Source organism: Pyxicephalus adspersus, chromosome 4 (genome assembly GCF_032062135.1).
Source record: "Pyxicephalus adspersus chromosome 4, UCB_Pads_2.0, whole genome shotgun sequence".
In the NCBI taxonomy this organism is placed as follows: Eukaryota; Metazoa; Chordata; class Amphibia; order Anura; family Pyxicephalidae; genus Pyxicephalus; species Pyxicephalus adspersus.
This window is the reverse complement of record NC_092861.1, coordinates 75915246-75941858: the sequence shown is the minus strand read 5'-3', so window position 1 is coordinate 75941858 and position 26613 is coordinate 75915246. Positions and strand designations below refer to the sequence as shown.

At 35.4% G+C, this 26613-nt stretch overlaps 1 protein-coding gene across 2 annotated transcripts in view; it reads left to right on the top strand.

The window, feature by feature from the left end:
* Positions 1 to 9114, top strand: part of FBXL4 (F-box and leucine rich repeat protein 4) — a 32257-nt gene extending 23143 nt beyond the window's left edge. For both annotated transcript variants that reach the window (XM_072408676.1, XM_072408678.1), the window contains 3 exons: positions 3071 to 3142; positions 5954 to 6266; positions 7367 to 9114. In XM_072408676.1, coding sequence (XP_072264777.1) covers positions 3071 to 3142; positions 5954 to 6266; positions 7367 to 7530 — 549 coding nt within the window. In that variant the 3' untranslated portion in view covers positions 7531 to 9114. The remainder of the gene's footprint in view (positions 1 to 3070; positions 3143 to 5953; positions 6267 to 7366) is intronic.
* The last annotated feature ends 17499 nt before the right edge of the window (positions 9115 to 26613 follow it).

Here is a 26613-nt window from a genome sequence, read left to right as displayed (position 1 = left end):
TCTATTGCTTTGACATATGTCATACTTTAGTTAATAGAGCCTATAAGGTACTCTATGGACTTTATATTTTATATTTATGACTGTTTAGTTAAACAGGGAATCACATATTCCCTCAAAGATTCCATTCTGGGAACCTTCTTTGTCCATGTGTTTCAATAACATTCATTGATTCATACAAGGTAATGTATACAAGGTAATGTCAGATTTACAGTTTTATAGTAGAGCCCTAAATGTGCTTGAAGACATCTTAAGAAACCATTTATACACAACCATTTGGAGGGATTGATAAAAGTAATTTCACCTAACCTTCATGGGCATGATTTATGAAAGCTCTCCCAAGGCTGGAGAGGATACGCTTTATCAGTGAAGCTGGGTTTTCAAGTAAACCTGGAATGGATTTCCTAAAAGTCATGTGCTATTTGTTAGCAAATGTTTTCAATTTTGGACCAAATCCATTCTTGGTTTGCTGGATCACCCAGCTTAACTGATATAAGTATATCCTCTCCAGCCTTGGGGAGCTTTCATAAATCAGGCCCTATATGTATTGATGGCCAGTTTACCCATAACTCTTATTTGAGTTGTGAGGAGTACGTGAGTTAGATTTCATGAACTTTGTGTGAGTTTGACTGTGAACAATTTAAGTAGAAGTAGAAAGAACTCGGAAAATGCTTGAAAAAAATATTTTCAAAATTCAATAGACCAATGAGCAAAATGTATGTTTTAGAAATTTGGAGTTTACATATGGAAAATGGGCTAACAAAAATTTTGGTGTTGCTGATTGCAGCCGGTTAGAATTCTTGTTTTACTTTCAGATCTGCACTTTAAAATGTCAGTTGAATTCTGTTGGGTTTCTGTGGACAATATAATTACCATGCATATGTCTCTAGGTGTCTTGTAGAAGTAGGTAAAGCATTCACACAGACTAGTTTGCATACCTAAATAATATATGCAGATACATTTTGTTTCAGTTCCCCAAGCAGTAACCGCATCTCACACTAGCTTACTGCAAATACTAAGTTACGTTATCAGGTGTTGTTTGGAAAGCACTTTAGAGACAAATGTATATGAGTATTTTATCACCCAGAGATTAGCCAGTTATGAAAAACGTTCATGTACTTGGCCCACACTCAGATACCTGATAATGACCACCATACCTAGTTCTGCAGAAAAATGGTATTGGCATGCCGCTAGTGCCTTTTTCCATGCAAACAGTGGATCGCTCATCCCCTTCTTTCTCTGTGATTCTCCATGGAGTGCTTTATTTACTATTTAAAAGCTTCTAAGAGGGCTAATTACACTTGGGTTCTCTGGTCCACACTTAATGGTGGTCCTGATCTTCTTGCCGCACCGAATCTCCCTGTGGCCTTAATCACCCCTCTTCTATTTCTGAAGTATCTTTATTATCCTCAGACCAGGTTTCATTTCATGGTTCCTATTGAGTAAGGAATGTCCAGGCTACTTTAGTTAACATTTCAACATTCTTTTCAGGAATGCTGTTCTATAATGTACAGAATGAATAGCAACAACATTTTTATTACTTACAAACACATACATGTTAATATAAAGATATTATAATTTTTTATGCACACTGACTTTCATGTTGGATAGCTATATTGAATAGACATCAATCATACCATCACCTTGTGCAGAGCTGCCCTGGCCTTTGCAGTTTTTGAATAAGATGTTACTTAGTAATTCCTGAGTACATTCTATTTTGTGACTAGTTCATTTGTACTGCAGAAGTCAAATACTTGCCCACGTTGTTCAGTAATGAGTTCAGTGGAACAAGCTACCTAAATATTGAATTGATTTTATTCCATGTCTTTGTTCAATACTATGTTCCTTGCTGTGTAAATACCAAGCTTTGAAATGTTGCTGATTGCAAACACTGTGTTTGTTCTGCTATTTGGTTAGATGTTCACTGTCCTTTTAACTCCCTTTGGGTCTTGACTTAGCATTTGAAAAGCACTGTTGGTTCTTTAAGTTGTCCTCATGAATTAAGTATTGTATCTCATGTATTATGTTTTTTTTTTTTTACATGCAGTCATTGGGTATTACTAGAAACATCTGTATGTATGTATGAATGTATGAGAATGTAGCTTTTGGTCTAAAATGGATAGGTGATAAAAACATTCCAACAACTGCCACATCCAGATTTCTCAAGGCCTATTGTTGCTGCTGCTGAACACTTTTGGGAAAACATGATCCCATTCTGTGGTTAAAGGTTTTATAGGTCGGCCCTTAGATCACTGCTGTGTGCTTTAGTGACCTGGGGACCCATGGGAGTGAATTTCACTTTTTGTGTATTCTTGGGAATACACTCGCTACACTGCTGCTGTAAATTACTGCTCTTCACATAATATTCTCATTGTAATCCAAACCAACCAATCCAAAATAATCCCTTTCATTTCCTGACAGCAGTAATCTGGAATAGAATTGCTTTCTATATGTTGCCTTATTTTGCATTTATTTTTTACACTTTTTTAAGGCTTTTTTAAAATGTGTGCAGATCTATCTGTATAATATTTTCCCATAATACATATGAGTAACAGTTATTGTGCTCAGTATTGTAGAAGTGGGTCGAGCTTCAAGTGGTATCCTTGTCAGCTCATTCAATCCTGAGACACAAAGGTCAGAGGCTTGATGCTGATTCTCTTCAGCCTTATTGGCATTTCTATCAGTCTTTGGATAAAGATGTCAGATATTCCATTGCTTGCTCTTCTGGGATGCTCTCGGGTATCTTTGCTTATGACCTGGCCTCACTATATCTTTGAACTTAACCGTTCTTTTTAAAAGAGGTCCTCTGGGAAAAGGCTGCCAAACTTAAAAGAAAAAGAATCTCTTTAGGGGATAAGAAATCACTTACAAAGTGACAGACATTTTGGACTGTAATGATTTTTACACGATAAACTAATCAATGTTCTGGATGCCTGGGGACTCATTAAATGACTTGTGTAATTTTTGTAAGGGAAACCTAAAGCTGCATTATAAGCAAGGCAGGAGATGAACTAATTGACCCTTTCTCTTTTTTTTTCTTTTTCAAATCTGCTTTTACATGATTCATTGGCAGCAAACAACTCTACTTAGCATTCTTAACTTCTGTCCGGAGATACAGCACCTTAACCTTGGAAGCTGTGTTTTGGTAAGTACTTCAATGGTAGTTATGGCTTTTTTTTGCTTTTCTTACGTTCAGATTCTGTTTAGTCCTCATGTTATGATTTAGTCTCCAGTACCTATTTATAATTTTTTTTATGTAAAAATAAATAACTTGCCTTGGGGGAATATCCAGTATTTTATCAATTTTTTTCATATATAGTAAATTTCACCACCAATTAATGCCGCCCTAAACTTCATTTAATTCATCATATAATTTTGCTGCATTTTTTTTTCTGTTTTTTGGCCAATTCATTTAGAGGGTTTGCATTACTTGCAGAAGAAAACTTTTGCTAAAAAAGGCTGATCTTACTGGGATGAGCTCTTCTGCAACATCTTATAACTCTTTAATGACCAAGACAAACTCTGCAGTTGTTTCTTTTTGCATATCAAGTACAGCTTGCTCCGAAAGTTATTGAATGTCTAGGCTCCAACAAGTTTTTGTTTTTGCTTTGTTTTTTTGCTTTGTTTGTGATTAACTCACAGTGAGGATTTTATACAGTAACTGACACCGCACTGCCTAATAATAAGTTGGGACAAACATCTGTCCTAATTGCAATTATTAAAATAATGTACCTGTTCCGACCTAACATACAAATTCAACATAAGAATAAACCTACAGTCCCTATCTTGTATCTAACCCAAGGACTACCTGTATATCAGATTTTTTTAAAAACTGTGAAACGCATAACAGTAAATTGGTGGTGGAAAAAAAATTATTTTCCAAACTTGGGATATATTCACACTATAATGCACAGGGTTGCAATATACCATAATGCATAGCAACTCACTACCATCTGCTTTGGTATCCATTGTCACACTGACCCCATTCATTACTTAAATGGAGAATTTAGCAGAAATGGACATAAATGTGTTCAGCTGTTCTAGTACTGCGGCACATTTAGTGGGAACATCAATCATTGTTTTCTATGCAATGTCTGATGTTCCTGTGTATGGCACAGTATGTAAGGATGTAGTGTATTGCACTTCTCAGAGTAATGGGCATTATTATATTTATGTTAAAAAAATCAGTAAAATTTGTATTTTTATTAATTCTATTGTAATTTTATTGTACTTCAGTTGCTTTCTTTTGAAATTGGGTTGGTTAGCAACGCAATGCTCATTTTAAAAATTCCAAACATGAATTTTAGAGCAACCATATTCATATAACATCAGGCTTCAAATTATAAGAATATATTATGGCTGTTGGTTGGGTCAGGCATTTCAATCCATACAGATGGAGTCTCAACCTAAAATATAGAATGGGCACAATTAAAAAGGAAATTTAGTCTGTCACTAGACTTTTACACAGCAGTTTTGGTTTATCTGTGTCCCTCCTGTAATGTAATTCTATTACCAGTTGACCCAGCCAGTAGATTAGTTGTTTTAGTTGTGCAGTTTTTGACCTATAGACAAGGTACATGGATATGTAGTTTTACATTATGTGAAGTAAACAGAAGACAGATTTAAGGCTGATCCCAGGCACATTGATCACATTATTTAAACTTTAGAGACAACCACACTCATGATAAGTTGTTCTTAATGATTGGCTTAGCAGAAGGTGTGGGGGGGATGCACAACACCAAAACTGTTTTCTGTAATAGAAACTTTTCCAATGCAGCTGGGAGCAGTGCTGTATGTTTTGGCAGCTGGGTTTAGACTGGAGTAAGTAAGGAAACACTTGTTTGTTAAAGAGATAAAAAATAAGGTTTTAAAAATGTAATTATTGTTGAGCTAAGTCTAGCTGACCCTTTTTTGAGGATAAGTTAGCTTGGTTTGTCTGAGGCCCAGTAACAGTTTCCTTTTGCTGTTGGCTATGCCTGTTTGAGATTTTCTTGTCATTGGACTTTTTGCATAAACTTAAGACCTTATAGAGAGATTACTTTTTATTTCTACCTCTCTCACATACCTTGAGATCTTGGGACATTCCCAAATACAGTTGCAACCTGGAGCTTGGGGTAAAGAATCTACTGACATGAAATTTCAGTCTTCACAGCTAATCAGCAATTAAGGTCAGCAACAGGGGATGTTAGGCTTTTGGTTCCAGATCATAATGCAGTATAATCACAAAATGTCCTTATTTCAATTAGAATGTTTTTTTATACATACAATGTCTACTTCTTTAACTTCTAAATGCTGGAGGAGAAGTTATGCCAAGGTATGTAATGGAAGCACAGTGTAGGAGTGTGCAGCACATTCCTGTGCAAGATTATTAATTATTTATGCCTTTAACCTTTCATCCCCAATGTGGGGCATTTATCAACTTTGCCATATCACTAAGAATGCCAATTTTAAGTCCACAAACATTCTTTTCAGATGCTGTTTTTGCTATTAATTTGAATGCTAAACAGATTTACCCAGAAAATCTAGTTTGATCTGCCAGTATATCAAGTGCACCTCAATGGGTAATACTGCATCAAAGGAAACACAGTGCAATGTAATGCAAGACAAAAACAGCCCCTGAACTGCCATGAGCACTGTTCAATTGCAATTTAATAATTTCTGTTTAGACTAAATGCATGTTAAATCAGGAGAACAACATGTGGACATTTACAGAGTTATAATTATAGTCAGATAATATTGTATGAAGTGTAGAGAACATAATGGTAAAACAGGGAGGAATTTTACAACTGTTACTTTGTTTTTTGTGCAAGTATCTTCCAGCAGAAATGTAGGCAACCCACTGTCATTCAGTCTAAATTAAATTAGTAATGATTACCTCCTCCTGTTTTTATGTGCACCACCTCTTCGCAATCCATGGTGCACTGTATTTCACTATAGACTTTTTACATTTTTACAGATTGAAGATTATGACCTAATAGCTTCTGTTATTGGTGCCAAATGCAAAAAGCTCCGTTCTCTAGACCTGTGGAGATGTAAAAATATTACTGAAAAGGGGTTAAGAGAGCTGGCTGCTGGTTGTCCTCTTCTTGAAGAGCTTGATCTTGGATGGTGTCCTACACTGCATAGCGGTACAGGCTGCTTTACCAATCTTGCCCGCAAACTTACAGGTCTGCGAAAGCTATTCCTTACAGCCAACCGGTCAGTTTGTGACTCTGATATTGAAGAATTAGCTGCAAATTGTCAAAATCTTCAGTATTTAGATATACTAGGTAAGTAGTAGTAACATTTCTCTTATAATCTGTGTGATTTGCTTGTAACCTGTGTAATTCAATTGTTGTGAGGTTTGTGGGTAGCATCGATATCATGGGTCAAATTCTCAACCCCTGTTGTCACTAATGGAGAAACTGATTTTTTTTAAAATACATTGTATATTTGTCCAAAAAATAATGAAAATGAAAGGTATAGATCAAAAATATAAAACAGGTTTTACCTTCAAGTTCATTCAAACATTGCATCCATGGAGTGGCAAATGTGGTATAGGGGTATTTTGTGCTACAGTAACATGATTTTCACAGAGCATGGCACTTAGAAGTATTTTTTGTCAGTAATCTTTTATGGTAGGCAAAAGTAAAGTCACTGGTGTAACTGAATAGTACAATGTCTTAAATTTTCCTATCCATGGTGGAATATTAAGACGTGTTTTCTTGTGGTAACAATGCTATGGCCCACAGTATCGGTTACCCAGATAAAAAGTGATCCAGAAAAGTCTGTGTTTACTCAAAGACATAAAATTATAGTAAATTATTAAAATATTAATTTATCATTATATGTCATATCTGTGCACATATTAACATCTAATGCACGACCCATGAGTAACCGTTGAAATAATTAAACCAATAGCTGAAACCAATTTTTACGGGGTCATTGGGGAAAAAAAGCCTCCTAAATTGGTGTCCAGTGTCATATGCTGGCTTTACCAAATGACATTGGTTGCAGAATTATGCAGGCATCATCACATGGAAGGTCAATCACCTACAGCACGAGAAACCCCTACCAAAAATTGGAGAAACTCCGTGCTTTCATGAAACTCTGGGTTAAGAATGACTGATGTAAGGCTTTAAATATTTATACTGGTGGAGAGACCTGGATATTTAGTATTCTAAATTCTTGTATTTCTTCTAGTTTCTTCTTGTATTTCTTGTAGTTTCATCTATTTAATAACATACTACCTACATTGCAACATGACATAAGTTGAAATAAAACTAAAATCCTGGTTTGCATGATTTCTTTTTTAGCCTATTTATTAAGTAAACTATTGTTATATAAAACCTGCCTGTTCTTAACACTCAGCTTTATGTATTTTTTTTAGGTACTAGAATGGTGAGTGCTGCAGCTTTGCGGAAATTGCTGGAATGCTGTAAAGAACTTAAATTATTGGACGTGTCCTTCTGTTCACAGATCGACAGCCGAGTAGTACAGGAATTTACCTCACGATATCCTAATGTGTCCATCAAAAAGAGTTTTACTCAGTGAATAGAAAACTGAAACAAACTTGTTTTTCTTTATTTTAGTTTTATTTGAAACGCAGAACTTTCTTCCAATTTGTAAATGATGACTCTTCCAGTCTCCATAATGTGTTCACTGGGAAATCTACTGCTTTTAGATTGATTTAATGAATTTCAATGTAACATTTGAAATTGTGAGGGTAAATCCAAATCTTGTGCACTAAATCACCCAGTGGTCCAATATATTTCTTGGAGGTCTGTTGATGATATCATTCAAATGGCAACTTTGCCTATAAATTTAAAAGGGTAAAATAATAAGCAGGGAGAGTGATCTATTGATATGAGTTCAGCAAGTGGCTACTAAATTAAAGCAAACACCAGAATCCTCGAGAGATATAAGAAACCATTGGTGATTCAACATGCTGCTATTTTCCCAAAATTACAGTCAGTCTTGAGTGTAATGACCTTTTTATGGATCCTATGATTAACTTTTCTTTTCTTTTTTTTATTATAAAAAAAGACAGCTCACATTAAAAGTCAGACTTCCCTGTGCCCAAGTGGCAAACACACACAATATTTATTACTAAGCAATAGTTCTCTGTATGCCTTTTTATTTATTTATTTATTGCTCTGATAAAAAGAAGTCTCTTTTTCTAATTGTTAAAAATAAGTAGAAAAAACAATGTATTTTATTTTTGCAAGTTGAAATTGCAAAAAAAAAAAAAAAGATGAAGCTTGATGAGCTCCCATTACCCAGGCAAGTTTGGCCCACCACTGGTGTTATCAAAAGTGTGAATAGATTTGAAGCTAGCATATGGAATTCATGCTTTTTGATATAATGTAATGGTGTTGAAAAAGTTATTTATAATGTTTACCACCATCTACTCATGATATAGCATAAATATATATGGGTTGTGCAGCCGTCTATTACTAGAGATATTAAACCTATCTTCCTGCTTTTTACTTCTTCCACTTTTTTGCACAAATACACAGATTTAACTGGTTAATATGTAGAGGTTCAGAGTGGATTGTACTTTACAGAAGCTCTCCAGGTCAAATGCATAACCATACTTTCCAAGTCTATTGTATGTTTTTTGAAGCGCTGTTCTTTAATAATTTTGAGTATGGAAAGAATTTGTGGTAAATAATTGTCCTAACATTTTTCAACATATTTCTACCTCATAGGTTAGGTAATTTCACACGTTAAATTTCAACTATAAGAGCAAGAAATCGCCATAGCTGTTTAAGAACTTGCATTGGATTTTAATGGCTTCTATCCCTTCCACAAATATTATTGTTTGAGCAGAGAGATTAGGTAGGTCCAAGCACTGCATCTTGATAGTTGATCACGTGTCCCCTTAACTGGATTTCAAACAATTTTCCTAGCGGCTCCAGTGGAGGAACTGAGCAATATTAGCATAAAGCTGTGTTAATGCTATTGCTCTGATGTATAAGATAAATGTTTGTCTAGATTCCATTTAGGTTTGACAGATTTGTAAAAGCCTATTCACTGGAACTGATGATCTTTACTAAAGGGGAGGATCAACATATTTGTTTTACTTGATGTACAAATATGGACTATATATATATATATATATATATATATATATATATATATTATATATATATATATATATATATATATATATATATTATAGAGTGTAACTATATAAGATGTGTAGATTAGGCGAAACATTGTGCCATACATACCTGGAAGCTTTGTCCACAGACTCACTGTACATATATCAATTTGTTTTTATCAGTATCTGAAGGTACTTGCAAAAAATAATGTTGGCAGGAAAGTGTTGTGCAGATCTCTTACCTGTGTAGATTCCAGGTTCCATGTTTGGAGAGCAAATACAATGTCAATGATTACCTTGAGAGTTATAGGAAATGGTAAAAAATAACCTAAAAATGTGTCCTAAATTAAATAATTGACCTTAATGTGAAATTTTCGTTAAAGCTGTTATAAGTTTGGACAAAATAAATTGAGCATAGGGTGAAATTAAATTCAGAAACAGACTGCCTTAAGTAAAATAAAAACTGCATGTCAGAATGTTCTGCAGAATTGTAAAGGCTTGGGTCTCTGTCAAGTTTGGGCTTGGGCCTTCTTACCTTCCAAGGTTTCCTGTTGGTCCTTTATATGGGTCCTTATGGATAATGATGGTCCTTATCCTATGATGGATAACCTCACTAACTAATTAGGAGTCTTAGGCAGAGAATGCAGAACCAAGGAGATCTCTTATGTAAAAAACTGAGATTTGTGTGTAAATTCAGCCATCTTGATCTTTGTTAGTTTTGATAATTATTTACTGAGTATCGTACTATACTGAGTATCCATTGCTCAGTTTATTTTGTCCAAGTTTGTGTAAATTTTGTTTGTTGTGTTCAGGTTTGCAGAATATCTGGTAACAAATCTCAACCTATCAATTTGCCTACTAGAAAATTGCTGTCTGGTTTCTATGACTTTCTATGCTGTTACACATTCTATTTGGCAATCTAGGCTTGGAATTAATGAAGGGGTAGTAATAACAGAAGGCTCAGTTTGTGATTAGAGGGTCCCTCTATTTGTATTATTTGCTTTGCTTTAAAAAAACAAAAAATAAATAGCATTTTACAGATATACTTCAAATTGGTTGCCCCTCATTTTACCTAAATCTCCTATCTATCAACGTTACAATCTCACTAACTGCTATTTTTTTTTCATTGCTGTTCCATATTGTTCTTTGAAGTGCATAGGCTGGGAGCCAAAGAAAAAATGTGCAGCCTTGCGGAATATGTGATTAGGTGCAAATGTGTGTCTATGCATTATTTAAATGATTCTTGGTATTTGATGACAGCTGAACTTGCATTTATCCACAAGATCATTGGCAATTAGTAAAATAATAAATGGTTTACTCTCATTTGTGTCCTGCCTCTTAAATATATAATTCAGTGATCATCCCATATATGGTGCACTAGATATACTTACCATTGCTTGCATTATTAGTATGCCAAATGCATTGTTTAAAGGGAATGTATATTATTTTGAAATATAACGTATATATATATTACACCATATTTCAAGTTGTAACACAAAAAAAATATAAAGGCTGTGGGTGGGCTAGAGAAAATGTCTGCAAAGCATTGTAAGTCAGTAGAGCTCTTTTTTCTTACATTGTATCATACCCACTGATTATGGAACACAACCACTTCTTACCTTTACTGTGTTGTCCTCCTGGGATGACGGATTCAGAATCGTGGTTTTGCTTCATCTCCACTGTCATTTTTCTTTGGGTTCCATGGTGCTCTTTTTTGTAGCCAGTGGTCAGCCATTTATTAACACAACATTACATTATCTCCAGCACAGAGACAGAGCCCAAAATCTTTTAAACAAAAACCCTTTGGCTCCTGGCAATGATTTATAAATTGGGGTATCGGACATTCCCTCAAACATTCCCTTGTAGGAATCTTCCAGGTCTATTTGTTACAATAGAATGTGAATGTCAGATTGCCTGTTTTATACATAAAGCTCTTTGTGTGTCTTCTGTGCAAAAACTTTATCTCCTGGTGATTTTTGTTAAAGTGTGTTAAGTTCTGCTATAAGATATAGTACCATAGCAGTCTTATGACAGCTTACTGTGTTTGGATGCACTGCATCAATTTCAGTAAACGGTTATCTGTTCTAAATTTAATTCTGTACTTCTGGTTATTCTTTTATAATGGATTGGTAATAAAAATGTATGCCCAATATCTTTTTTTTCCAATACCAAATAAGAACTTGTAGTTGTATTCTGCCAATAATGGGCTGGTAGATCAATCTTTAATTTTCCAGTCCCTGTGTGCTTTTCTTCTGCTGTTGAAATTACAAGAGAGATTTAGACACAGAGGTTAGAGCATTTAATTTCACTACATTGCTCCATAAACTAATGATAGCTTCTCTTCTGTGTGCCTGTGGTAATGTGAGATGATTACACAGCAGAATGCTGGTAACTTAAAGCTCAACTCTAGACAAACAGCTAAGTGCACTTAAAATACACATATGGGAACAGTTCTAGGTGCCAAAATATGTGTAATTTAATTTACCAGTATTGTGATTCATACCACTATGAAGAACCTTCATCTTTAGAGCCTCCTATGACAACCTCATGTGCTTACTGGAGTGTGAATGACCACCAATGTGGTGTACAGTTCACTCTCTTGTACTTTACCCCATATAAACTTTGCATGCTGTGGCATTGATAGATAAGTTAATGTACTGCTCATGCTTTTAATGTCCATTCACAGGCAGGGTGGTGGAGTGCATAACCTTGCGGGAAGGACTGTTCTGCATTAGAACCATGTAAATACTGGGACTGGATGTACAGAAACACAAATCCTTAGGCAGGAAAAATAGCTAGTTGTATTTAGGAGAAAGAACAAAGTGTGAAACATAAGGACATAAGAGAATGAATGAAGGTAATTAATTGCTGGTTGTGAAAAACAATTGTTTGGTATAGGTAAGGAAATAAAATATTAAATAAGAATTTTGAGGAAGACTCTCTGTGATTTAACTAGACCAGGTAAAGAAGGATTCTTTTTTGCTCTCCACGTTTATTCAGTTGTTGAAGAGTTCACTACATTTGGCAAAAGGGTAAAAACTTCCTAAAACTATTTAATGTACAGCGCTGCGTAATATGTTGGCGCTATATAAATCCTGTTTATTAATAATAATAATAATAATAATAATAATAAAACAAAAAGGTCTTGGAATGAATACAGGGATAACCAGCTACCTGGTAGTTTTTAATCAGACCAATCAGTCTATAATTTGATCCAGGAACACACCTCATTGTTCAGGTAAGGAAATTTATAAAAGCTTAGAAATATGTGTGTGTTATTTGAAGGCTACAGGGCTTACAAATTCCTGACCTACCTAAAAAAAGAGGAGAGAAGAAAAGATTTAAAGATGGATTTCATAACAATGTGTGTAAGTTATTTGAAAGTGATTTTAAGGCTTAGGAATTTGTACAGTCAGAGCACAGGCTCACTTTAATGTCGGATTGTGACTGTTGGAGTAGAAAGAAAATATTATGTAAATTGATATGAATAAGTAAGTACACTTGTACTGCTATTCTAGCCACCTTCTTAGATGTTTTTTTGGGACTGCAGTGGATGTCCGATCAAAGAAATCTCCACTGAAGGCAACAGGGGGCTACCAGTGCAGGCCTCATTCTGAAAATAAGTTATTTGGCTGTTTCTTGCTTCATTACTTTCTTCATCTAACCAGGAACAAACATGTATGCAGATTAGAGAAATGAAAGTCAGAACTCTGTGTACTTGAAAGTAATAAATCTATTAAATCAGTCTGGCCGCCAGGAAACTAGCATTTTCGGAAGTCAGCAATGGTGGCCCTCTCTCAGTGCTTGGTGAAATTTTTATTACTACAACTGCAGTGTGCTAGAATACAATAGTGGCTCCCTGCCTGGTCTTTGTGACAAGGAATTGCTCTTCAACACCAGATAGCATATTGTTCCATTGTGCTCTCATTATATAAAAGAAGAAATCCGTACCATCCTATTAGATATATTTCCACCTCACTTATCTCTGACAGTCAATAAATCAGAGGAGCCAAATAAACCTTTTTCCTCAGGGCAGTGCAATGGTTTAAATATCAGTCTATAAATATGCTCCGGATCAACTGCTTTTTCTTACTCAGAACTTGGCTTTTTATTATGAAATGATGAGATCGGGAAGCAGAGCCTGTGCACATAGCAAATAGATATTTGTTATAATAACATTCTGTATAGTAAATATAGGACTTTAAAACCTTAACACACCCTAAAAATACATATGTTATGCCTAGATAGATTTATTTAATAATGCATTACATTTGTCACAACACTTGACAAAAGTAATAATGCTTTCTTACCAGATGAAAGCCATTAGGGAAGCTCAGTGGCATATTGAAAGCCTGGTGCCCTAAGAAAGATGTTCCTATTACCCACAAAGTGATTGTCTGCTGATCACGCAGCAAACCTTGCCCCTCCACCTGCTACACACTGTTTTCATCCCGCTTTAACTAGTACTAGAACTTGTTGAACTCTGCATGCATCCACCAAGATTATATCTGACAGCCTCTGTCTAATGGTTGGAAAATAAATGGCAACTGCCCCGAGACTCATTGCTAATGAAGTCTCAATTAATAATTGAGTTAGGTTGAGCTTAATTTATGATTTGTACAATGTGACTTTATTTAATTTTATTTTATGAAGCATCAGGGCATTTACTGCTGTCAATACTCACATCCCGCAGCAATGTTATAATTATCCATTTTGAAGACGCTGATAAATTGCGCAGATCTGACTTTGCTCTGGTCTGTAGGATTCTGCAATGCTCAGGACCTGACTTGCTTGTTTGGCTTTATAGATGCTGTTTTATGTTTATTAAAAAACATACTTTCTAAGATTGGCCCTTGATTTACAAGACTTAAAAAAACACGAATCAAATGGTTCCACTTAGAATTTCTTTCATAGGATCATTTAATGCTTGCATGATTCATAATTTATTCATAATACTGTTTTTCTGCTTGTGAAGGCATGCACATAATATTCATAACTCGCACAGACTTACCTTTGATAGTAGCTAAAAGCTGCATTTACAAGAGATATTTATGTACTGTCCAAAGTTTTGATGGGACTTAAATGGAATATTTTTGTTTGGTTTAACCATGTCATTTATATATATATACGGTGTGTGTATATATATATATATATATATATATATATATATTTATTTATATATACACATAAATATATATTGATGATATTTGATTAGTAAACCCAGTAGCATATTTATAAAGCAGGGAATGACAGATGCAGGTAAATCAATCACTCTCATTTTAAACATAATCCCTAGGTTTTTGTGTGCTAGGAGTGCTTATCTGGCCAGCGATCAGGCACTGTAAGCCACCACAGTCTACTGCACCCTGTTTATTCCCTCAGGTAGCATCACTTGCAACAGCGAAGAAGATCAAACTATTGGCTGTCTGTCCTCTGCTTTGCAGCTTGCAGCATCCCCAGTTTCTCTTTAGCTGTGAATATGCCAATCTCGGCATCCCTAGCACATATACTGAGGCTATGAGAAGCTAACAGAGATTTTAGATTGTTCTGCAGCCAATGAGCAAATTACTTCCTGCCTACGAATCAGCCTTACCATTGGCTGCTGCTTCTTTATAGCTTTTCAACTTTCAAGCACTAATTGCCTGTTGTAGCATTTACCCTTGATGACCTGCTAGCGGTGTGACTATCTGAGTACATGTTTCTAATCTGCCTGTTCCCTGACCCTGCAGTTGTTTGCTGCCAGGACAGTTCTTTTGCTTGTGACCCCCAACTCTGCTTTGTCTTTAACCTTGGATACCTTGTAAGGCGGACTGATTCCCTTTATATGACCTCTGGCTCTGTTTCCTGGACTTGCCACTGCTGGACTCTCCTGTACCACATTATCTGTGGAACACCTGGTTACAGACCGTTGTGTCCTGTCCTTCCCTTGTGGGATCCTGGTCCTCCATCAGTCCTTTCCCAGACTGCTTTGTGCACATAAAGTCCTGGTGCCAACCATGTGCTGGGATGGCACAACTAGTAACCTCCCGGGACGAGTGGGGCTTGTTATAGGTGAAGAGTGCAGAGTTAGATTAGAGAATTGGCATCTGGTGAGCACTGAGGCTGGACAAGGGCTTTACATTGTGCTTCTCTGTGCAAAGCAAGCAGATCATGGCTGGTGGGGTGGCAAGAATGACCACTTGTGTCGGGCCACAATCACCTGGCATGTGTGCATAGCTTTACACCAACTTAACTTGTTATTTTTAACAGTTTATTAACTAATGTAGATCCTTCGAATTATTATTGTTTGTTCCTAATATTTAATTTTGCCCAAAATGTACTTGATTGCATCCACTCTTATTGTCTATAACATTTTTCTTCTTTGCTTAATTTGTGTAGTAGTGTGTACAGGGTAACCAGAATATATATATATATATATATATAATGTATGTCGCTTCACACTACTGTTTATTTATACTCTAAACATTTCTACAATTCTGCAAAGAATATACACTGCTAATTGTCATAAAATAAATATTTCTGTCAGAGTCATGCACATTGACAGAACTAAATTCCCAGAGCTAAATGGAAGTTTTCATAGGTTTTCTTGTACTCTTTGATAATTTACCCATAATGCTTTGCATATCAATTCTTGCAGCGTTGTTTAATGTTTAATTACATGGTACACAGAAACAAGTTGTGCTCGGCATGTTAATGAACTTGGTACCTGATTTTGTACAGAATTAGAAGTAAGGAGCATGATTTTAGAGGTTGCATGCAAATTACCGTACCTCGTTTATCCTATATTGTAGTATTTATATTGATCAAAATAATCTGTAAAGATGATAAAGGTCTTTTTTTTTAGTTGGGGTGGTTTCAGGTGCTATTTTGTGTTTTACAGTTCACTAAATTATTTCAGGTCTGATGTCTTGGAGCTCATTCACTAGGCCTAGATAGATCTGCTACCAATTTTGCATGTGACCAACTGACCCAATTCTTTTTTCATCTGCTAAATTAAAATATGGCACACATATATGATATTCTGCTCTTATGGTTGTGGCATTCATTTATGTTTAGTGCTTTGAAGTTTATCTGCTGCATTTTATGGTTATTGTAACAGCTCATGTGGACAACTTCGGAACTGTTTTCGGGACTATGTAATTAAAGTCAAAAGGGATCTGCAAATTTTTGATGTACGGAAGTGGAGGTTTGATGGGGGAAAGGCAAAAATACAAATAAAGATGGAACTGGATAAATCAGGAATTCCAAAAATTTTAGATTTTTTTTAAGCCACACATTTAGGATGTTATTACTATGCTAGTAGGTTAGTGTGCCTGGGTTACCTTAAATGTTGAGAACCATTCTGAATGGAATGCATTGCATTACATTGCTTTAGGTCTCCTGCAAACTACTAGAAGACTCTAATTGGGGTGGGATTGCCAACTTTTTCCCAGATCTCAAATTGAAGAACCCAGCAACATTTTTTCATAATATATTTATATCATTTTTCCAGCTGCCTCCAATCCAGTTGCATGCCATATTACGTTCTCCTTAGGTTTTCTCTTCTTCCTTACGCATTGGGTGGATTCCAAATGCTGGAGAAAATTGCACAACATAATAACTGAGTGCCAATTTCTGTAGTATTTTCAAGTGAGTTCAAGGCATTCTGATGACGTTCCCCGAAGAGTTACGCACTTCAAGTCCTGGACTAACGGGGAAATAGACACTGGGAATCGTTAAGTGAAGAATATAACACCAATATAACAATAAGGAGGAACTTCTGTGGTGAACAGTGCCAGACATATGGTTAGTATTGTACTCTGTACGTTTTGGAGTTGGATCTTCCCAGTGCTATTTTGGGTGCTTGCTTTCATGTGTGAACCTAAAGTCACCAGACCATTGTGGTTGTAAAGAAATGAGCCTTTAGCCTTTAATCAAAGCATTCCATTTGTTTCTGGCCATTGTATTATACTCTGACAAGCATTCTAAATGATCCCAGGGAAAATCCACTTTGTCAATAAATTGTCTCTTTGTTTAACCCTGCTTTTTGTCCTGATAGCTCCATTTTGCATTTCGTCCTTGTAAAAAAAAAAAAAAAGCTTGCTTAATTTTGTCACAGTAAAAGGAAAAATAAGCAGTGGAATTTGCTACATGATATATTTATAGGTGGGATCCACGCAAATGTAGCTTTCTTATTTTACATTCTGAATATTGTAATGTAACTATGAAAACAAAATAAAAGGAAATGCCTATTTATCACTGTCTGGTAAAAGTGCATTTCCCCATCTGTTCTGAAAAAATAATGTGAAGTTAATTTAGGTAGGTAGGACTAAAAAGCAGAATAAAAACAGCTTTAGATTCTGAAAACTGCTCAGGTCATAAAGGGCAAGTGGGGTAAAGACCAAGATGCAACTCTGGGGTATGTTACCTAGAACATTCACCATATGAATCATTGATTGTATCTCAGTGGAGGTGTTCTGGAGTAAGTTGTCTATTCAGGTACATGTTGTATTTACTAAAGTTATGAACTTTAATTTGCACATTCGTAATCTAGGAGATTCCTTGTCATGTATTTAGAAATGTCAGAATACACAACCATGACAGTTATTCCTCTTTCCATGTTTCTCTCTTCCTCCAAAGAAAACAGATTTGATTGACATTATACATCTAAGCTTTCATTTATTACATATAAAGCACAAGTTCCTATATATCTCTTCCCAAAGCTTCAGAAATGAAAACCTTGTGATCCCTTATTGCAGAACAGGCAGAACAGGCAGATCCCTTATTGCAGAAGGGACAGATGATGTCCAATCTGTAAAAAATAATCTTACCTGCCTGATACTGTATTTTTTAATTGCATTCACCTCTCCTCTCTTTGGCACTGATGTTTCATCCCCACTGGATCTTCTTCCTGGAATAGGGTCTTCGGCCATCTTGATTAGCTGGGCCAGGATGACGTATCTGAAGAGATCACAGTGGGGAGGTTTTGGTAACAGATATTGTGATTTCAATCTAGAGAGCAGTGGGCAGGACTGATGCTGACTGATGAGCTATAGGCATGTAAATCAGCAGTGACAATATTATGAGACATTCATCAGATTTTGAGCTCCTTTGAGGGACAGCTAGTGACATACCTTTGTAAAGCACTGCGTAATATGTCGGCGCTATAAAAATACTGTGTAATATTAACATTAATAATAATGTCCCAAGCAATATTTTACATTCCATTGTAGTGTAAGCAGGCAAAGTCTACATGAGTGTGACAACACTTCTCTGGATTTAGCATCATTGCCACACCATCACGGAAGCTGCATTAGGTGTATATTACTGATGGGATCTAATGGTATTTTTCAGGGGGAAAACTAATTGCAGATGCACATATGCAAAGTAGTACAACATATTTAATTGGAGGCACAGTTTTACTTAACTTACTAGGAATAACTCATAACTTTGGGGTAGGGGGGTTAGAGGTAACAGGCCACCTGAATCCTGATAGCACTGCTCTTCTAACTGCCTGACCTCATACAGTTAACAGTTCACATAACACAGCCCTGCAAATAAGAGGAGTGAACTACAGGATGCCGTGCTCAATAACGGTATGGTATAACGATAATGGTCTCCTTAAGAGCTGGAAGACTTCATAAGTACAGACAATTAACAAGGCATCAACTGACACACCTCAGGGGACCTATGTTATGCTTACAGTCATTCTTAAATATACAAAGTAAAGCTTTGTAATAGGGTACTTTATAAATAATAAACAGGTAAACCTAAGATTTATCATAGACTAAATTTTCAGATCAGTGTTTCTCAACCTTTTTAACATGGGTGAACCCCTAAAATCTAGCTTTTGGGTCTTCAGGGTACCCCTGCAATATTTATTATATATTCACAGCTCACAGTACATTGCCAAAGGGGTCAATAGGAAGAGTGCCTGTTACATTGCAGGCCTCTGGAAGGAATTCCATCTTTACAGATCGTTGGTGTCAGATAAACTGACTTGAGATTTGGAAATTGCTCTTTGTTTAAGGAACCGCTAACAACCTCTGGGGGAACCCTAAAGTATCATGGAAGCCTGGTTGAGAAACACTGGTTTAGATACGGTACTTACAAAAGCCTAACTCTCAATGGTTCTCTTTAGATCCCTTTTTAAATGAAGGTACAGTATTCCCTTTATAGCCTTGAATCAATTCTCATCATTAATTGGTTTTCATTTTCCTAGGAACAATTGATGTAAAGGTGGTCATGTACAGATGGCGTATTCCTGTGAACAGGAAGGTATGCCAGAAGGTTCTAATGCAAAAGTGATGCGGTGAAGGGGAGACTGTCTCCCTACTCATATTTTTCCTTTAGGTGAAAGTGAGGTGTAGTCCTAATAGCTTTTTTTACCATTTAGTAGGAAATATGGGCCCTGTCACACTCTTTCACATGTTCTTGAAAGGTAGTGCCCCTGATGGGCAGATTTAACCTCCAGAAACAGAAAGCATGTGTACAACATATACCTCAGGTGTGCATTTAGGCAGAAACAAAAGTGCCTAAGAAAAAATCATTTTATAAGTCAATAAAAATCAATAATAAGTACAGCAAGACCCAAAGATCGGTACTGCCTGGTCTGGTGCACCCCCCCCCCCCCAAGCATGCCTTCTTGGAAGATGTTGGTAGCTGCTATGTTTATTTCTGGTTTTATTATTTGGCAGAGATGATTTCAAACATGTTACCAGTTTTATCGGTCCTGAGGAAGGTTTTGTTGTGAAACGTGCAGAACATTCTGTGAGATTGAATGTGCATGTTGTGTTTGCAGTAAAAGAAATATATCTTTGAACTTTTTAATAATATAATAAATTATGTTTTTATGATGACAATAACTCTGTGATACACTGTACGCTTTAAAATCTTAGAACTTTATTGGATGTGGCACCCTAATATTGAAAAACAATGTACTGGTCCTAGGTCTACTACTATAAGGAAGTCCTCCTTTAAAGTGTGCAGGGTTTCTGATCACCTTTATAGTGTAAATACAATATGATGATCAAAGTACTGGTCTCCACAGTGCTAAATCAGATTGCCCCTTTAAAAGTCTAGTGGTATAAAAGTGGTGATCAGGATACACAAAGTAGTGAATTAGACCTGTGATCTTATCCCTGTAAATAAGTCACTATTAGTTTTACATTTTTGAAATGGGAGGTTAGCAATAAAGCATGGTTTTATATTTTATTTATATTTGTGTAATTCTGTTCAGGTCATTTTATGATTCACACACACCTCTGATACACTTTATAGGAAGAGCTTTCCATTATGTATCAGTTTCCCATCTCTCCTGAGAGAAGAACAATGGAAGCTGCAAGGCTTACTCAGGAAACATACATGCCTCGCCTTGCCCACATGTATGCATTATCACTCAATATTCACCAACTTACTAGGACCTCCTTTTTTTAGGTGTCTGTTTTTAGGCCATTTATGTATTTTGCCTAATAACATTTTTTGGAGATATGTTTATGCTTTGTATGCTTGGAGAATGTGTTTTTTTTATCAGTTTTTTATATATGTGTTTCTTTTGTACAAAATTAAGTTATTTTTTCATAATGCTTTTAAACACTTATAAAAATAAAACACTCCAATTAAATTGAATTTACTTTATTCAATCATCAAAATCTTGTGTATAAAACAAAAAGTCTCAACTGGGTGTTCAAAGTGAATATTTGTTCACTTGTACAACTGCATGGTTTTTCAGTAAATAAAAATTAAAATTTGTTAGGAATAAAATGGTTTATTAGAGCCTGTCATTCTAATTTCTTCCACTAGGTGATGCTGTATCTGTTTTTATTCGTCATAATTAATACAAGCATATTAGCTGTCAATCATAAGTTAACATACAAAAACTGTAACATTGTGATAGGTTGTTTAAAGGTTTAATTAGGATTGACAAATAGCATGCTTGTAGTCATTGGGAGTGAAAATGAACACAGTGCCACCTATCGGACACATTGAGAGTTACATGCACTACTAAACCAATGAATTTCTTTACATAACTAACTTGCCTTTACAGAAAACATGCATTTTTTTCTTGTGGACATGTACTTCTGCACATGTCTTCTTAATACCTTTCAAATATATTTAGCTACATTTTGCTATTCTCTGGCCAAGGTTTCAATACTTCTGGCATCTGAATTCATACAGAATGATAAACAGAAGCCTTTCTGTTGAATGAACCACTATGCAAGTTGTTATTATTACCCCAAAATGTTGTTTTTATCTCTTTAGTTTTTCTACTTTATAATAGATTTAGGTAGTTTTTGTTCCTACGTTAATATCATATTGCCAACAATAACCCTTTAAATCCATGTGCAAAATGCCCCCTTACTGTCAGAATGCTATTTAAACTTGTAGCAGAGAAGCAGGAATGGCCAGCTGTGTGAGTTTATAGTTCTAAGGCCTGATGTTAAGCTGCAAACTCAAATTCATTATAAAGTTGCAATACAACACACTGTTGAACAGGATCTGTGCTTTAAATAAACTCTGGCCATGAAAAGGTTACTCAAGGCCTATTGTCAATAAATAAAAATGTAAATGACATGCATGCAAACACTGCAGGTGCCTACAGGTGTTGGATTTTACCTTTAAACCCATTTAAATGCACTAGGGGACTTCTGAATTATCACTTTTGTTATTGATCAAAGATGCTACCCCCCCATGGCTTACCTTCCCATTGGTTAATGGGGCCATTAAATGACATAGCCATGCATGGACTCAAGAGGGGTTGGCAGGATGAATTGCCCATCTTTAGTTGCTAATAAGGGTGAATAGTAAGATAATAGATCTTTCATAGATCTATCCAGCCACTAGTTTCCAAATCAGTGATTTATAAGGACATAGTTTGAATTCTGCCCTTTTAAAAACCATTATTCCTACCTAATCACCACATAGATAGTCCGATGTCTGGTCTCATGGTAATATGTCATCCAGATCTTAACCTTTGCAACACTCACAAACTTATTTTTAATAAAAAAGGAATGAGAAGAACTCTGGTGGTGCTGGCTTATTGTGAGGAACAACAGTGATGGGATGAGGTTTACTCTCTTGTCTGATCCATTGTTTCTAATTGGTGGAACCAACAGATTTAATATTTAGGTCTAATCTTTATACGTGGTAAACATCACAGATAAACACATGAACCTGAACTACAACAAGTCAGTCATTTATGCCATTGACCATGAAGGCTTTAACCACATAACAAATGGAATTTAGCAGTTTACAAATGTGATTTTTTTGGGTGATCTGTTTTTAATTTGACAAACATAATAATAATAAGCAAGACAAGTGCTAACAATGTAAAATAAAATATTTATCATGTTTTAAATGCTTGCTATATTAGTATGTCATCCCTGTGTTTGTGCATGCTTCCTGTTGTCACTTCTGTTTCCTTGTACATCCCAAAACAATACTGGTATGCTAATTGGCTTTCACATGAAATGAGTTATGGTGGGGTTGTTAGATTGTGAGGACAATTAGGGGCAAGTTCAGAGTAATGTATTGGAAGTATTATATCATAATAATATCAAACCCAGCTGCTAACCACCAATTGAATATGGCTAACCACATACTTACCTAGTATGACCGGCCACTAGGTTTTAATTAAAAAAAGGTCTATTTAGGAATTACTTTGTACTCCATACCTGTAAATCTAGTTGATCAAACAGATCAGTGCCACACAAATTAGATGAGAGTGGGCATCCATTCCTACCTTTTAGTGACCTGCAACATTGATTGGTGATCACTGAGAAATACAAGGTATCACTGTCCTCATCAAGGCACAGGTAACCTATATTCAGTGATCATTGGCTGGTTAAAAGTGGAAAAACTCTCAATCCAGACTCATTTATTGCCATGAATGAAATTACCGTATTTTTAGGCGTATAAGACGCACTTTTTCTTCCCCAAAACTGGGGGGGAAAAGTGGGTGCGTCTTATACAGCGAACACAGTTTTTAAAAATAATTAAAATATCATACTCACCCGATTTATACAGTTGATATAAAATATTTTACTACAGTATTTGGTTAAGAATCTTTTTTTTCTAGATTTTCCTCCTTTAAAATTGGGTGCGTCTTATATGTCGGAGCGTCTTATAGGCCGAAAAATACGGTAATTCATTTCTGATGACTTGTGTCATACAACAACAGTAAACATTAAAAGCTCAAACTTTCATTATTAAAAAGCCATTCTTGAGCTCCAGTCAAGTGACTTTGTCCAGGTGAAGATGGTATCATTAGTCTGCTATAGGCAAATGCATCACCGTAACTTTACAGCAAGTCACACCAGTATCTCAGTCCAGAAGGAAAGTGCAAAATACCTTTTGTATAAATAAATATATATATATATATATATATTAGGTCCACTTTATTAAATGGTAGTAAATAACAATGAGATCAGAACCACTTTAGGTATGATATTTCCAAAATACATTAGTGATCACTTGCTGTCTGAAAAGGCCAGTTACCAAGTGATGAATGACAGTGCCTGCTACTATTTCTTTGTTCAGTGCTGCAGTAAACAATCTATCAGAGAAAACTACACAGGAAAAGCTCCAGCGCCATGACTGTCCAAAGCAAATGGCTAAGATTGCTGCATGTTATGAATTTGCTGTTGTCTCTCTCTTTTTGCAAATAGGCTTCAGTCTGCAACATGTGACATTTATGCTGTCTAGTTAACAGTGAGAAAATTGTTTGCCCTTCTATTATACCCAGTGCAGCTTAAAGGTTAGTACGCACAGCAATAAAAATGGAGAGGTAAAATTAGCTACATGAGAATGTAAAAGGAAAGATAATGGAATGGGTAAGAAAGGGGCTGCATAATGGGACTGCCTAATACTAATGATTTGTAAATGTTTTTCCTTCTGAATTACTATGACTGCATGACTGCAGAATGGCAAACATACAAACCTCATCTAATAAGATGCCCTTTCACTTCAAGTTTTCTCTCTTCTCTGTTTTTATACTCATTATTTATGGAAGATGGACAAGAATGAACATTTATACACTCCTCAATGCTATTCTCTATTACACTATAGGAAAAAAAGAAATAAAGTCTTTTAGTAGCTTTAGAGGTTTCGCAAACTGAGTGTTGTGATCATATTATTAGGTGGTGGTAATAAATACACATGGAGGATTTACTTTGTCTAGGATCTGTATTTTAGATTTATATCTGCATTCATGATAATAATTATTGTTATTAATATTATTATTAAACACAAGCACTTCTGTTGAATGAATGAATCAATTTATTATTAATATATATATATATATATATATATATAGATATATATAAATGTTCATGCTTTATATTGCTATCCTATTCTAAATAATGTTTTATTATCAATTTTATTATTGTTATTAAAATTATTCTTAAGGTTCATATCTTCAGTTATACTGCTATCATATTCCAAGTAATATTTAAAAAAATGTTTATATAATAATAATAATGTCTATAGGCTCTATTTATAAAACAGACACTCTGACATTCCATTTCATTTACTGCCATTGAAACACATGGAAGATTCCCACGAAGAAATCTGTGCAGGAATGTCAGATTCCCTGTTTTATAAACAGAGCCCTATATGTTCAGTTTATACTGATATCCTGTTTTAAATAATCCGCGATTATCATTATCCATAACAATAATTTATTTGAGGTTTATATACTCAATTTATACTGCTACACTATTTTAAATTATTAAAAAAAAACAATGCTGTTATATATTTATCTTTATAGGTTCATTTTATACTTCCATCCTATTCTAAATAGTATTCACTTATTTGCTATTGATTTTAATCCTTATAGATTCCCTTAATATAGCTATTTTGTAGGTAATTTAGGGTACACAAACAATTGAGAGAGGATATACAAAAATGGCTAAGTATAAGTGATCCCAGGATTTTAAGTTTGCATCTTCAATGTAATTTTTCTGCAGGTTCTTCTGTATCCAATAATAAGTATGAATCATCCTTTAAAGCTATGTGTTTAGAGTTTATATTTCTTTAGTGACCTTTTGAGAAAAAATAAAAACATGAGATAGAAGGCATAATTACATCCATATACACTTAAATAGTCAAATCAGAATTTCATTAAGGGATGGAAGTTTTAGCTGATCAAAGGCCTTCTTTATGGATTGAACTTGCATATATATATATATATATATATATATAATGTCAGAAGACCAGAGATGGCATGCTGTATATGTATATTTACAATACCTGGATACATTAGCATAACAATACATAGCAATGAAATCTAAGTGACAGCACTTTAACCCCTTCCTCTACAAAGCCCACAACCTTCTCTAGCAGGGTTTGCACAGTAGCACTGAAATCCCTGATTGTTCAGCGTTGACAAAGTATCATCTGCTAGACAAGAAGCAAATTCAGAGTGATTGTTGGGGAAGATCAGCCAGGATGAGAGGAGCTTTGAGAAGCTTGAAGAAGGACAACTCCTGGAAGAGTTGTCAGGACAGAAAGAAGACAAGCTTAATTTGAGCAGGCACCAGAAAGACACTGGGAGAGGGGAAGAAATGAGAAATAGAAGGAAGAAAGTGATAAACAGAGAAGGGGGATCTTGTGAAGCTCAGGTCCTATTGAATCAAAATATCAAACGTGAGGCTGCTTGTTGTGAGGCTCTTTGAAGATGGCATTGTCACTGGCTCATCTGAAGATACATCTCACCATACCAGCACCGCACTGTCACTATACAGCCTGTCCTGTGATCACTCCTACAAACCTTCACAGACTTGCAAATTATTTTCCTCCTCTCAGGCTTTCCTGTCAATGAAAACTTCCGACTAATATGAAAACTACTGGGGTTTATTGTGATTTTAGACGAGATAAAAAGTCTGACGATGTAATGTATAGACTGGGTCAGGGCTGCCACAGGAATACAGGAACACTTCGTGCATTTAGTGCCCATCTACCCAGCCACCTCTTTTACTTTCCTTCATTCGTTTTTATTACTACCTACCTTTCTGTTCTTTCATCCTGACTTCTTTTTCATTTCATTTTCATTTTCTTCTACCTACCATTTTTCATTCTATCCATCCATTTCTCTGTCTACCCACCCTTCCCACTTTCTAGCTTGCATTCCTTTTTCTATAGGTCTAACTATCTTTCCTTCTTCCTTCGTCCTTTTTTAATTTCCTTCTTGTCAATTTTCATTTTACCTATCCATCTATCTACCTACCCTTCCAACTTCCTCGCTTTTTCTTTTTTTCTATCAGTCTACCTACCTACCTACAATTCCTTTTTTCAATCTGCCTACTTTTTTTTATATAATTGCCTTTATATTTCGATTTTTTCATTTATCTATCTATGTATTTTGCCATTTATGTGGCCATTTCTCTCCTTATCTACCTACCTTTCCTATTTCCCAGTCTCCGTCATTCCTTCCTTTCTCTCCTTCTTTCTTTTCTTTTTTTATTTTCGTTCCTTTCCATTCTTTTCCTTTTCTTTCTTTTTTCTTCTTCTTTCTTTCTTTCCTTTCCATTCTTTCCCTTTTCTTTCTTTTTCTC